The following is a 13,706-nucleotide window of genomic DNA, read 5'->3' on the forward strand; positions in this document are numbered from 1 at the left end:
ACTTGTAGGAAGTAAAATATTGAATATGCAAGAAACGAAGAGAAACAAAAATGTGGGTTAAATAAAAACTCTCATGTATAAGAAGTAAGATAAACTAAAATTTATAAGATCTAAAGAGAAAAATTAACGCCTTATAGACAAAAAAAAACCAGTAAATTTTGTGCTAAATAAGCAAATTGAAAGGTTTGTAGGTTGGCTTTAGGTCAAGTTATATTATTAGACACGTACGTTAGGTCAAGTTGTCTATATTAGTCAGGAGTTTCAGTTTGGTCAGCAGATTGGAAAATAAATAACCAGATTTTATAACGAAGTTTATGTATATTTGTCGTTTAAGTTATAAGTATAGTGTAATGTGTGTAAAAAGTTTGTTTTAAGTAGTATAGTGTATTCTATTCTTTTTGGCAACAGTTCTGCATTAGTTAAGATATAATTTTCCATAGTATTTGAGATCTAACCATGTAATATAACTTGAAATTTGAAAACTTGATAAATTATTCGATAAAAGATAATAAAGGCAAGAGGCAAGAGCCAACGAGGGAACTCGTCATGCGGTACACGTGGCTGTCTTGTCCCTGAACCACATTGGTTCTTTCTACGAATTTTTATTTTCATCTCTCTCGTTTACCCTAATAAAAAGTGGCCCGAGGGAGAAAAAGGAGAGACACAAAAAGAAAGAAATAAAAGCAAAAAAGAAAGAAAATAAAAGCAAAAATAAGAAAGAACAAAAAACGCTCAGTATCTCCGGCGAGAGTTGAAACCGAACCTCAGGATCAAATTAGGGCACAAAGGCTTCTCGGAGACAGAAGCCATGGGAAGAAAGAAACTAGAGATCAAGCGAATTGAGAACAAAAGTAGCCGACAAGTCACCTTCTCCAAACGACGCAATGGTCTCATCGAGAAAGCTCGTCAGCTTTCAGTTCTCTGCGATGCATCCGTCGCTCTTCTCGTTGTCTCAGCCTCCGGCAAGCTTTACAACTTCTCCGCCGGCGATAAGTATGACTTCTCCTCTTCTGGGTCTTCCTTTATTTGCCCTTTTCGCTTCCGTTCCTCTTCTCTTTACTATTTATAGGAAAATAAAATAAAGTACAAATAAAATAAAATAAAAAATTAAAAGACACTTTGATTTTCCGGCAGATCTCATGTGGATTTCTCGGTTTTGTGTTTGTTATTGTTTCTTCTATGAACATGAGAGATACATGAGGTAACCAGATTTGAGAAAGAACAATGTCCTGATGAGCTAAAGCTTCTTACTTTGTTCATTTCTCTCTCTCAATCTTTTTCTGCATGGATTTTTTTTTTTTTTGTAAAAAAGATTGCATGTTATTCAAGGTCTTTTGATAAGCTGTGATGCATACTTGATGTTGTGTAGTGAAGTTTCAATACATCTTTGATTGTTTAATTGGATTTAGGACTCCTAATTAAGTATCTGAAGAGTTCCTTATCAGAATGAGTATTAGTGGTTTTCTTTTTAGAGTAATTTTGGTCGATGGATCTCTTGATTTGTAATGCAATGCACTTCGGGGAGATCTATAAAAAATGTGGGATTAATGCTTAATAATAGATTAAGAGTTTTAATTCGAATGTATGCCACATTTTGCAGCAAATGTGAACTCCGTAGAACTCCTTAAGTATCTGAAGAGTTCATTATAAGAATAAATAATGATTAATGTTTCTATTTTTAGAGTAATTCAAGTCAATGAATCTCTTGGAGTTCGATGCAATGCACTTCGGGGAGATCTATAAAATTGATGTAGGATTAATGCAGAATAATAGATCAAGAGTTTTAATATGAATGCATATATGCCACATTGTGCAGCCATTAACTTAAAAAGATAATTGTAGATCTTCAAAAAAAAATTACCTCTTTGCCATGGATTTATTGCTTGAAGATTATCCAAATTATAAGGCTACTAGTTGGTTCTTAGTATCCACATATATGTGTAAAGTAATTTTGAAATTTGGTAGATTTAAGAAAACTCAGCCTCACAATTAGTACTTAACCACACATATGCTACACTACTTATGTTCTCCGCGATCGCCATTACAATGGTGTTGAACAAGGATTAGCTAGTTGTTTTGATCTTAACTTATTTTGTTTTGTCTCCTCTTCAGCCTGGTCAAGATCCTTGATCGATATGGAAAACAACATGCTGATGATCTTAAAGCTCTGGTAATACAAATTTTTTGAATTAGTCCTGATGCAGTTTTAAGAGTAATTAGTGCCTAGAGGGCTCCATACATACTGGTCAAAGCCAACACATGTTTAGGACTTCAAAACTGTGGAGATCTAGATTAGAGTTATTGCATTATTGATCCACTCATGAGCCATTAGTTCGTCAAAAGATCCTATGTGAGGCTGTGGATCCGCATGCATTCCCAGTTTCTCAAATCCCTTGTTTTAATTGCCTATTCTATCCCTTCTCCGTGGACAGGATCTTCAGTCAAAAGCTCCGAAGTATGGTTCACACCATGAGCTACTAGAGCTTGTCGAAAGGTTAGTATTGTCTAAGACTTTTTTTTGCTCTCCTCCTTTGATGACAAAGGAATTAGTGTTTCTTGGCAAACTATTAATATATGCAGTAAGCTTGTGGAATCAAATTCTGATGTAAGCGTCGACTCCCTCGTTCAGCTGGAGGACCACCTTGAGACTGCCCTCTCCGTAACTAGAGCTAGGAAGGTACGTTCACTACAAAATCTCTTTTTTTTTCTTACTTTCAGAGCGCTTATATTTAATCCGTTGCAGACAGAACTAATGTTGAAGCTTGTTGATAGCCTCAAAGAAAAGGTTAGATATCTTATTTTATAGCACTTAATTAGATATCTTACCTTGTGTCGAGAGCCTCAAAACTTTTGCGTATTGTATTAGTTTCCCTAAGTGTGCTTTATGAGCTGGCAAATCTACATTAAACTTCTTCACAGTTCATGTAGTCTTTTTGGGGATGATGCAAATGATTTGGGTTCTAGAATCTGAAATTAGGTTTAGAAACTTGGTAAGTGATAATCATGTTGACCTTTAAAACAGGAGAAATTGCTGAAAGAAGAGAACCAGGGTTTGGCTAGCCAGGTAACAAAGCTACATTCTTCATATATGCAAAAGCTAACAAGCACTTTTACACATACTCTTATACTTGCAGATATAACATGTACAATAGATATTATACTTAAGGTATTATAGAAAAGAATATGTCGAGATTAGGGCATTTTGGTTTATCTTAATTTTGATGAGAGTATTACTGTATGAAAACCAAAAATGATTGGTCTGGATTTGGTTGGGGAAAATTTTGGTTTGGTTCTAATTTGGATTATTATAAATTAGTAAAACAGTTAAAACCCTAACGCTAAAAGTAAAACCTAAACTCTGTCATAAACCTTAATACTTCAACAAAAGTCTTAAACCCTAATTCCTAAAAGTAGTATAGTTCTTTGAAGTTAGAGGATGCAGCATTTCCTTAAACTTAAGGGTTCTGAGTTTTACTGATTATATATCCAAATCGAATGAAGCCTGGATCTGGAAGAAAAAACCGAAGTTTGTGTACATTTTTATATTCACGACTACCTAAACAATTCTTAACCAAAAGAAGAAGAAAAACTAAATAATCTCATATGTCATTTGGGTAAAGTCAAAATAATTTCTTTTCAGGTTGTTGGACATCATTCTGTTTTGGTAATTTGGTTAGAGATTTATGAAACTGAATGATTGTTTACTGTTACGGTTTAGGTTGGGATCCGATTGGTTAGTTTCAAGTAGTCTTAGTTTTTCAGTTTTACTTGTTCAGGTTAATCAGGAAAAAGTAGATATATATACATGATTTGAGATTCGTTATAAGCTTGATGAAAGACCCTAAAAGCTCGACAAATTATGAAAACCAGATTGCTATATATTTTTGATGGTTGGTGGGAAAAGAATTTTCTTTGTGTTAATTAATGACTATAAATGGTTTTGACCTAAAACTATATTACAGATGGAGAAGAATAATCTTGCGGGAGCCGAAGCTGATAAAATGGAGATGTCACCTGGACAAATCTCTGACATCAATCGTCCGGTAACTCTCCGACTGCTTTATTAGCCACCTTAAGTCCAAAACTTGTGACTAAAAACAAAAATAAGTTATCGAACTATTCCCCTATAAGGGTGAACGTTGTATATCTTCATTCTCTCTGGCTGAGAGACCCCGTGTGTAAAACTACGGTTAGATTTAAGTAAAAATATATATTTAAGACATACTAATTATGGATCTTTGTACCTTCTTTGAGAGAGAATCGTAGAGAGTTTGTGTGTGTTAGTCTCTTCTGTCAAAAGATTGTGTTTGTCTGTGTGTGTTCGTCTCTTCTGTCAAAACTCGTGTTTGCTTCATGGTGAAGACAGAAGAACTACCTTATTTGCAGTAGAGAGAGACGTGGCCATCTTTGCCTTTTTTGTGTGTTTACGCCAATTAACTTTGTATCTATCTAAAGCGCGCATTGTCATGGGTTTCTATGGGCCTGCGTCGGTTACAGCTGGCCCAGTAGGCCGAGTTCTTAATATTCATTGCAGTTGGTCGTATGCGACCGACTTATCTCTTCAAGACGGAAGGTTTTCTTCCAGTATATTTACTGCCTTCATCCACGAACTGATCTCTTAGATCATCTCCAATCACACTCTATAATTTCCTCTATATTTCACTCTAAAATAGAGTAACTCTATTGTAGAGTTGAATTTGCTCCAATGGTTCACTCTATAAGAGTTACTCTATAATAGAGTAAAATATAGAGTATTCTTGTTTTTTCACTCTATATTTGGAGTAAAAAAATATGATTACTCTATATTTCACTCTATTATAGAGTAACTCTATTATAGAGTGAACCATTGGAGCAAATTTAACTCTATAATAGAGTTACTCTATTTTAGTGTAAATTATAGAGGAAAAAATAGAGTGCCTTTGGAGATGCTCTTAGATAGTCCACATTTATAAGTAGATAACATATTTTCCATCTGTTTTTTAATATTACATATTCTAGAAAAAAAATTTGTTTTAAAAAAAATCATTTTTATATTTTCAAAACATATTTTATTAACTAATTGCAAATTTCAAAAAATTTAATTACACTTACTAAATTTTTAGTGGTTTAAAATTATAGAACAAAAATAAACACAAAAAATTATACAAATTTAATGTGTTTTATTAAAATGTGTGAAACAATTAGAATATGTAACATTAAAAAACAGAGAGAGTATATGTTAACATGTATTCTAAAAGTCGTTCTATTACATCAGCTGAATCAGTTGGACAATCTAAAACTGATTACACAATCCATTTTTTATTCACATTATCACATATCTGGTCAAAATCGAGTCCCAAGTGATTCCGAACTTCGGAAATTGCATGCGTACTAGTAACCAACATTAACATGACTTACGTTCAACTTCTAAATACTAAAAGTCTAAAAGGTTTGTTTATATGGTACGGGTAAAAGTCAAAACTGTATTTAATTTACATCAAGAGTTTCAGACGCCACGGGCCAGTTGACATTAATGCCCTCATGTTGATCTTATTAAACTTAAATTAGTTATATATTATATACATAACCAACTTACTAGGCTACCGTAATCTTATAGTATAATATATTGAATCTTGGATCAACATCGTTAGTGTTAAAATGCACTCTTACGTAAAGGGGAAACGCGCACGTTGTGGGTCGGGCTGAAGCAAACCAGCAATTTCATCACTCTATTAAATTAAGCTGTACGCATTTCTTAATAACGATACAAGATATATTGTATGATTTTATTTTATTTTTTGACACTATTATATGAAAGAGTAGTATTTTGAGTCCAACCAATATGACGAGATTTTTAGTTGGTCTTATAAAAGTGGACGATTTTCATACTAGTCTTAGCAGTTTTGTTAGATAGTAATGGCGAATAATTACAGAAGTAAAAAAACTATAATCCGAAACGTATATAAGAATTAACAACAACCGTATGAGTTGACTTGTGGAGAAGGCAACACAAAATCTCTCGCCGTGTACTGCGGAGTAGGAGCCGCAAGTGGATCCAGCCGACACTAAGCAAGCCTTTTTAATTTGCACAAGATGCTATACACTTACACCATTCTTTACCACATGTGGCCTTCAGTATCCTTCTTATATATATAGAGATTATATAGTTTGCACATTATTACAAAACCCCTTCGCCAGATTAATAGTATCGTTCTTAACTTGTTTATGGAGATGGCTAGATCATCTGTACCTCTGATCGCTGTGTTGTGTGTTTCGCTACTACCACTTGCGGCCATGGCGATTGGAACGCCATTCCACATTGAAGGAAGTGTTTACTGCGACACTTGCCGCTTTGGATTCGAGACAGTCGCCACAAAATATATCACCGGTTGGTATTTATATTTGCATAGACATTGTAATTTAATTATTTGGATCTGGTTAGTAACATGCAGAATAACACAATAGTGGAATGATTTCAATCTTCACAAGTTTTTAGCATTTTTTTTGTAAAGGTTCTTAGCATTTTCATATATACATATTCAGAATAAATAGTTTTATTTTTAATACAGGTGAAACATTTTGCTTTGATGTAAGAAAAAAGACTACAAATATTGTTCTGTTATTATAAAAAAAATTGGTAAAATATAATAATTGGTACGATATAATTTTGTTTTTGTTTTTGTTTTCTCCTAGACAATTTTTTTTCATCAACCTCCTAGACATAATATATCTATTTGAATAATAGGGGCAAGAGTGAGGATATTGTGCAAAGACAGAGTGACATTGAAACAGGATGTAGTTGGTGAGGCGGTGACGGGACACAGAGGAATCTACAAGGTCGCCGTCAAAGGAGACCGACAAGACCAGCAATGTTTTGCGGAGCTCGTCCATAGTCCCCTCCGCAAATGCCAAGTGCCCGATCCTGGCCGTAGCACGGCCACTGTGATCCTCACGCGCTCCAACGGTGCCGCCTCTACTCGCCACTTTGCCAACGCCATGGGCTTCTTCCGGGACGAACCACTCCGTGGTTGCGCCGCTCTCCGCAGATACTACCTCGCCGATGGTGATTCCCGGGCTATTTGAGTCATTTTACTCACCTTATATTTTCTTCTTGACAAAACAAAAGCGTTTTGTTTGTTTTGTTTGCGTAATGTTGTTCTTCAGTCTCTAAAGCTTGTTTAAGACACATCTAAGAAACTATATAAAATAAAGTATCTGCAATCTTACATTTTATTTCTGATTTTCTCATGTCGTGAAGAAAAAAGTCAATTTTAAAATTATGTTATTAATATACTTATATAGGGCTCTTAAGTAATTTAGCTTCTTCAGAAACTTCACTGAATATTTGAGCCGACTTAATGTTTTAAGAATCATATGCTACATCTCAAATTTAATTGGTAATGAGTGGAGGGAGAGACAAAAAAAGTTGAACTAGTGATTCAATAACCAATAATTTAAAAGGTTATTATTGCTTATGAAAAACTAGATCTAGGAACTATTCTATTGTATTTGGTGGATAGATGTAACTAAGGAGTACAAGTGCATAAATGTTTTGACTGGGGTACTTGTAAAGCACACTAGAGACTTAATCTTTAGTGACAAGTTTATTAATAATCGAACATATATATGTCTTTGTCTTCACAACCCATATCCCAAACTGAAAAATTATTGTGGTCCACATTGTCAGACGACTGATCTGATTCCAGTAGTTGGTTCAAGTCCACCGCAGTATCATCATCAACATCTTCTAATCTCCTAGAGAAATTAAACTCTTGTTGCATCCTCTCGTACCATAAATAATCCAACCAATTGCTATGATCATCATGATCTCGCTTGCCCATTGCGCTCGAGCTCGCACTATAATCATCTTCACTAGTCGTATTAGTACCAATACTTGGTGCTGTTTCGAGCACGGAGCTTGTCTCTCCCGTGCTCTGGCTCGAAGACCCGTAGAGACACTGGATCTCATGGCCCGTTCTCGAGTTCTTGTCCATGAATCCAAGACTCGCATCACTCTTCGGACAGCTCGAATTTTGGCAAGTGTAAACACTCTTAGACGGTTCTATAATATTATCACCTTTTCTCTTGGTCTTGGACCCGGAAGCTTCTTGATCCTCCGAGATCTTGAGGTCTTTGATATTTAGAAGAGCCTCTTCTTGGTTTAATACGCGAGACCAAGTATCAGTCTCCTTAGCCATCATCTTATCTTGTAAACATTTGGATTGTCTCGCGAGACGTCTCACTCTTCCCAAGTTAGGCGACATGTGTTTGATCACAGCCGCGAGAACGCTAACTTTCCAAGACTTCCTCAAATCGTGCGGCTTACGATACGGCGGCACGCCCTGCTCGTGAGCCGCTCCTTGCTCTCCCCACCAAAGCTCCGTCCCCGTCGGCCACCACGGAGGCGCGATGCCTTTCTCTAACGGAAACCGTCGTTGCGGCGGCGCGCAGTGTTGCATTAACGCCGATAACAACGAGCCTAGAGTCGTGTCTTGTAACTCTTGTAACATGTGTAATAAACTCGATGGCTCCTTCTCGATCAGCTCAGCCGCAGCAGCCGCGAGTGTTAAGTAACCAGCGACAGCGTTTGGAGCGTTTTGGTCGAAATCAACGTTTTCTTTCCACCAACGTCTTAAACTATCGGAAGAACCGGTTATCGGTTTACCCTTTTCCGGTACGATACCGTAGACAAACCCTTTCGCTTTGCAAACCTCCATGATCTTCATCATGTACTTCAACACCGAGTCTTGCGAACGAGCCATCTTCTTGCGACGTGAAGCTTCGGCTCGGTGCGTTGGAAGCGAAACGACGTCGGTGTTGTCTCGTTTCTGCTGCTTGAGCTTCTCCATGAGGTTTTGGTCTTTCCACATTCGTCTTTTGAGGTCATCGTAGCTTATGTCTTCCTCTTCTTCTTCTTCTCCTTCGTCTCCGTCTTCAACGGGACTAAGTGGTTCTAATTCTTCGACTTCAACCATTTTGCTTCTTTAGTCCATCATCAGATTTCGAGTTATGGACTTTAGTTTATTATTACGTGATTAAGGTTATTGTCCGTACTTACACCAACTTATGTTAAACTGAGAGCCCTTTATATAGATGTTGGATTATAAACGGACATATACAGAGAAGTTTAATTATTATTATTTTTCTTGAGAGGTAGGTCTGCATGTGCAATGGTGGACGTGTCGAGAGTTTTCAGTCTGAGCTAAACGTAAGTTGTAATTTTGTGGGGGAGATATTTATATTTTTTTCTTCAGGTGGACGAGAGTTTTCCCCGGCGGATACAAGACGCCATAGGTTAGTAGAAATCAAAGTTGGATAACCAAAGTTGATTGCACCGACTTAATTAAAATACAATATTGTTTTATTTATTTTAATTTTAGTCGGCGATCATGTTTTGCAAAAAGTGTAGAAATGTCAAAGCGAATCTTGAAACCATGGGTATTAAAAAAAAAAAAAGTGGTGACGAATGATCATGATTCATGAGTCCATGGTATAGGTAGATTATTATTAGGGATAAAATATTATGAACGTTTTATAAGAGTGATGTGGTAGGAGATGATGAAGCATTGGATAATATGGTAAGCGAGTGATTTCGGGGATTATAGTGAGATCAGTACGCTATCTGCAGCAAATATTATTACGACGCTTTCGTATGAGCTTACCTAAGGCTCTACGTTAAAGCCTCTCCAACTTAAATGTCTTTTATATCTCAGGGAAATGTATCTACGAATTTAACATGATTACCAAAACAAAAAAAAAAAATCTATCTACGACCCATCGTTTTTGCGTTTCGTTTAAGAACTACGGAGTAATTGATAATTATGGGGGAAAAGAATAAGAAAATACATTAATTAGCTTGCAAGTTGCCGGTAACAGAAAGGCAGTTTGTGATGTCATGTATGCATGCATGAAATATTTGATCGTAATGTCCGGTTTTCATAAAGCGCAACAAAATGTATTCCCAATCACAATAGCTTGATTGATATCACTACTCTCATATAACTAATTTATAATTAGTTCTTTCAACAAAGATATGTAGGAACTAGGAACTTGTCTTCATAGATGTTTGATTTTATGAGAAATCAGCATACGTTCTTGTAGACACCTTAATTTACATGGAGATATTCAACCAACGTGAACCCCATAAGGCCAACCAAAGGCAAAAATAGATTCAGGTTGAGAAATTCTCGGACTTTTTTGTTTGGACAAGAGTCACATTTTCTTTCTAAATATTGACTTAACAAATCTAAGGTTCATTTTCCGTTTCCCTTACAAGACCAGGTAATAGCCATAGAAAGAAAAAAAGGACAAACAACGAACCAGAAAAAAGGAGAGAAACAAAAAAAAACAAGAATTGACAAGAACAGAACCCACCACCAAGTCTATTGACAAACTTACATCGACCTGAGAAGTAAAAACGACATCATTCTTCTTCTTTTTGTTATTCTTAACCTATCTTGATCACAATGCAATTTTGTGTAACATTATTGATTCAAGAAGGGGACACGCAACAAAAAGAGCTTCCTCTATCTTCTTAACAATGGGGATATTCTCATCTTCAAATAATTAATACCAAACGTTGAGCTCTGGTTTGCTATATTTCCATCTACCTTTATAAAACCTTTCCTTGAGTTTTGCTTGATTGTGCCTACCTAGTGGCGCAAGGATGGCAGAAAAGCCAGTGGAGAAAAGGTCACGTCGAGGGCTGTTGGGTGCTGTGTTTGGTAAACGTGGCTTGTGGTCCAAGAAATGTACCGCGGATAAGGGAAACCATAAAAGCACAACGAGTACCAGCACTGCCTCCACAGAATGCACCGCTAATATTCAGTTCACCAAATCTCCAGCAACCGAATTAAACCCAAATAAGATTCAAGATCATAAAGTCCCACCTGAACCGATACAAAAACCTATTTCAAAACCCTCATCGAATCAAAACCCTAATAACCATCAGTTAGGCAACAATGGGAGTCACCAACATATTAATAATCAATGGCCGGTCCAACAACAAGCGAAGAAGGTGCCAAGGGAATCTATCGGTCTATCAGGTGAGCTAGAGAGCATGATCAACGACAACCAAAAAGCTAAAGGGATAAGAGCATCTTCAAGCAATGTGATGTTTGGCAACCTTGGGAACTTGAAGCAGCCAGGAACAACATCGGTTGGGAACCAAACAACTGTTCAAAACAAAGGATACGGTAATAATACCGGTGGAAGCTACGGGGTGAGGAATACAATGAAAGAGGAAAGACAAACTGCGGTTTCAACTAATCAAGATCAGCCAGGGTCTTTGTGTAGGGCGATATCTACAAGAATGGATCCAGAGACTTTGAAGATAATGGGGAATGAAGATTACAGGAACGGAAACTTTGCTGAAGCGTTAGCGTTGTATGATGCTGCCATAGCCATCGATCCAAAGAAGGCTGCGTATAGAAGCAACAAAAGTGCGGCGTTGACGGCATTGGGAAGAATCATTGAGGCAGTGTTTGAGTGTAGAGAGGCAATTAGAATGGAGCCTCATTACCATAGAGCTCATCATCGGTTGTCTAACTTGTACCTCAGGTAATCTCATCAAAGCCCTACCTTGTAACTCAAGTAAGTCAACATTTTTTAAACGTAAAATAAACTTGAAAATAATATAGGTTGGGAGAGGTGGACAACTCAATATATCATGTTAAGCATTCGGGTCCAGAAGCAGATCAAGAAGACATTTTGAAGGCCAAAACGGTTCAGACTCATCTCAACAGATGCACCGAAGCCAAAAGATTGCGAGATTGGAGAACTCTGATCAAAGAAACCGAGAACACTATAGCTTCAGGCGCAGACGCAGCTCCTCAAGTATATGCATTGCAAGCAGAGGCATTCTTGAAGAGTTATAGACATCAAGAGGCCGATGATGCTTTGTCTAGATGTCCGGTTTTCGATGTGGAAATGAGCACAAAATACTACGGACCGATCGGTTACGCCGGTTTCTTGGTCGTCTGGGCTCAGGTTCACATGTCATCCGGAAGGTTTGTTCTCTCTAGTTATGTAATCTTCTTGTTTCCACTCACATGCCAAATGATGTTAAATTAGACTTATTATGATCTTTCAACTTAAAACCTTTAATGTAAAAGAATTGGTCCAAATTTCTTATATATTATTTCTTTTATATTTTTGATGTTTCCAACATCTTTTCAAGATAATGGTATTTTTTTAACCATTATCAAATGATATCATGGTTTAAGCGGTTTGTGTCAAAACAGATTTGGAGAAGCCGTTGAGGCGATTCAACGAGCTAACAAGCTGGACAGGAACAACAGGGAAGTAAGCATGGTTCTCCGGCGTGTGCAGGCCGTAACCGCAGCGCGATCAAAAGGCAACGATTTCTTCAAAGCGGGACGGTTTCAAGAAGCTAGCACAGCTTATGGTGAAGGATTAGACCATGACTCAAGAAACTCAGTCTTGCTATGTAACAGAGCAGCTTGTCTATCCAAAATGGGACAGTTCCACAGAGCCGTAGAGGATTCCACGAATGCACTCACCGTCCGTCCTGCCTACACCAAGGCTCGACTGAGAAGAGCCGACTGTAACGCTAAGGTAAAAGTGATGTTGAGGTTTTTGTTAGAATTTACTAACGTTTATTTTATCTAGTTTTACATAAAACACCATTAACTACAATTAATTCAATCAATTAGAATTACACTACATAATACAACGATGACAAACAACAAATAACAATTTTTGAATAGCAATTTAAAATTATTATTTATTTCAAAGAAAATATATTTTTAAAACATATTTTAAATGAAAAAGAGGGAGGAATATGTGATAGTCTTTTGAACTATAATTCTTTTTTTTTTGCAATTATGATGGTATAATACTAATGAGATCTTTTTGTGTGGTTGCAGCTTGGGAACTGGGAAGCAGCAATTGGAGACTACGAGATATTGAGAAAAGAGACACCTGAAGACGAGGAAGTACTCAGAGCATTGTCAGAGTCCAAGATGCAGCTAGTGAAACGACGTGGACATGAATCTTGAACTCTCCCAGCGATTAAAACAGCCACCATGAGATTGTTCAGGAAGTTACGGACTGAAAAGTCTAGTCTTAATATTTTTTTAGCCGGTAACAAATGAGAAATCTTTAATCAATCAAAATTTATATCTCGGTGTAAATACAGACAGGTTCGAGTTTCGTTACAAAACAGTCAAGAACAAAGATTTAATCATTTACTAAAATATATAATTACGTCCTAGATGGTTTTTTGGGTCTATATATTGCATTTGCAAGTTTGTTGTCTAGAATATTTCGACAAGGTGTGTGTAGATGTTAAAAAATGAATGTGGTGAAGCTTGAGGTTGATATAGTCTCCATCCTTTAGAGAGAACACATGAACCATATCAAATTGGAAGATGACAATGAGGTGTCAGGATAAATCTTTGAAATGCTCCATCTTTGAGTTATAAGTTGTATTTTCTAAGTTTTACAATACACGATGTTTTGACTCATTGCACAAAGATTAAAATTTATCTTTTTCCAAAAATAAAACTTTACAAATATAATTTAAAAACATTCAACCAATTAAAAATTGACTGTAAAATTTAGTTAGTTCAACAGTTTTCAATAAAATAGAAAAGAATATAAATATATCAAAATTTTATCTATTTTGAAGTAATAAATATTTTCTAAAACATCAACTATTATAAAATGGAGAGAGTATAACACTAGGTCTTGTTGTGGGGTACTAC

At 36.4% G+C, this 13,706-nt stretch overlaps 4 protein-coding genes and 1 long non-coding RNA gene across 7 annotated transcripts; 3 read left to right on the forward strand and 2 right to left on the reverse strand.

Annotated features, from left to right (window-relative positions):
* Positions 1 to 481: 481 nt before the first annotated feature.
* LOC125593980 lies at positions 482 to 5,871 on the reverse strand. The gene is made up of 2 exons (XR_007329715.1): positions 4,245 to 5,871; positions 482 to 1,059 (listed from the first exon to the last, which is right to left on the reverse strand). It is a non-coding gene; the product is annotated as an uncharacterized LOC125593980 (long non-coding RNA).
* On the forward strand, positions 678 to 4,222 carry LOC125593978 (MADS-box protein FLOWERING LOCUS C-like). Of its 3 annotated transcripts, XM_048770313.1 has the most exons (7): positions 678 to 993; positions 2,113 to 2,170; positions 2,433 to 2,494; positions 2,581 to 2,677; positions 2,744 to 2,785; positions 3,023 to 3,064; positions 3,963 to 4,222. In XM_048770313.1, exons 1-7 carry the CDS (start codon positions 809 to 811, stop codon positions 4,065 to 4,067), a joined length of 591 nt encoding a protein of 196 aa, XP_048626270.1. In that variant the 5' UTR covers positions 678 to 808; the 3' UTR covers positions 4,068 to 4,222. The 3 variants fall into 3 exon arrangements, with proteins under 3 accessions (XP_048626270.1, XP_048626269.1, XP_048626271.1); XM_048770312.1 differs by having other exon boundaries at positions 2,581 to 2,785; XM_048770314.1 differs by lacking the exon at positions 3,023 to 3,064.
* Positions 5,872 to 6,095: 224 nt separating the features above from the next.
* LOC125593979 (protein DOWNSTREAM OF FLC-like) lies at positions 6,096 to 7,212 on the forward strand. Its single transcript, XM_048770315.1, has 2 exons — positions 6,096 to 6,367; positions 6,725 to 7,212. The coding sequence occupies exons 1-2, from the start codon at positions 6,205 to 6,207 to the stop codon at positions 7,060 to 7,062; spliced, it is 501 nt and encodes a 166-aa protein (XP_048626272.1). The 5' UTR covers positions 6,096 to 6,204; the 3' UTR covers positions 7,063 to 7,212.
* A 162-nt stretch (positions 7,213 to 7,374) lies between these two features.
* Positions 7,375 to 9,167, reverse strand: LOC125593976 (putative ETHYLENE INSENSITIVE 3-like 4 protein). The gene has a single exon (XM_048770309.1). It carries the CDS (start codon positions 8,952 to 8,954, stop codon positions 7,587 to 7,589), a length of 1,368 nt encoding a protein of 455 aa, XP_048626266.1. The 5' UTR covers positions 8,955 to 9,167; the 3' UTR covers positions 7,375 to 7,586.
* Positions 9,168 to 9,279: 112 nt separating this feature from the next.
* On the forward strand, positions 9,280 to 13,670 carry LOC125593985 (inactive TPR repeat-containing thioredoxin TTL3-like). The gene is made up of 4 exons (XM_048770325.1): positions 9,280 to 11,538; positions 11,619 to 11,987; positions 12,222 to 12,555; positions 12,867 to 13,670. Exons 1-4 carry the CDS (start codon positions 10,646 to 10,648, stop codon positions 12,996 to 12,998), a joined length of 1,728 nt encoding a protein of 575 aa, XP_048626282.1. The 5' UTR covers positions 9,280 to 10,645; the 3' UTR covers positions 12,999 to 13,670.
* The last annotated feature ends 36 nt before the right edge of the window (positions 13,671 to 13,706 follow it).

This window comes from Brassica napus (assembly GCF_020379485.1).
Source record: "Brassica napus cultivar Da-Ae chromosome A2 unlocalized genomic scaffold, Da-Ae chrA02_Random_2, whole genome shotgun sequence".
NCBI lineage: Eukaryota > Viridiplantae > Streptophyta > Magnoliopsida > Brassicales > Brassicaceae > Brassica > Brassica napus.

Coding starts and splice junctions, on each gene's coding strand:
- LOC125593978 (XM_048770312.1), top strand. CDS start 809: ATGGGAAGAAAGAAACTAGAGATCAAGCGAATTGAGAACAAAAGTAGC. Junction 2,171..2,432: donor CTGATGATCTTAAAGCTCTG/GTAATACAAATT, acceptor CTCCGTGGACAG/GATCTTCAGTCAAAAGCTCC. Junction 3,065..3,962: donor ACCAGGGTTTGGCTAGCCAG/GTAACAAAGCTA, acceptor ACTATATTACAG/ATGGAGAAGAATAATCTTGC.
- LOC125593979 (XM_048770315.1), top strand. CDS start 6,205: ATGGAGATGGCTAGATCATCTGTACCTCTGATCGCTGTGTTGTGTGTT. Junction 6,368..6,724: donor CGCCACAAAATATATCACCG/GTTGGTATTTAT, acceptor TTTGAATAATAG/GGGCAAGAGTGAGGATATTG.
- LOC125593976 (XM_048770309.1), bottom strand. CDS start 8,954: ATGGTTGAAGTCGAAGAATTAGAACCACTTAGTCCCGTTGAAGACGGA.
- LOC125593985 (XM_048770325.1), top strand. CDS start 10,646: ATGGCAGAAAAGCCAGTGGAGAAAAGGTCACGTCGAGGGCTGTTGGGT. Junction 11,539..11,618: donor TTGTCTAACTTGTACCTCAG/GTAATCTCATCA, acceptor AAAATAATATAG/GTTGGGAGAGGTGGACAACT. Junction 12,556..12,866: donor GAGCCGACTGTAACGCTAAG/GTAAAAGTGATG, acceptor GTGTGGTTGCAG/CTTGGGAACTGGGAAGCAGC.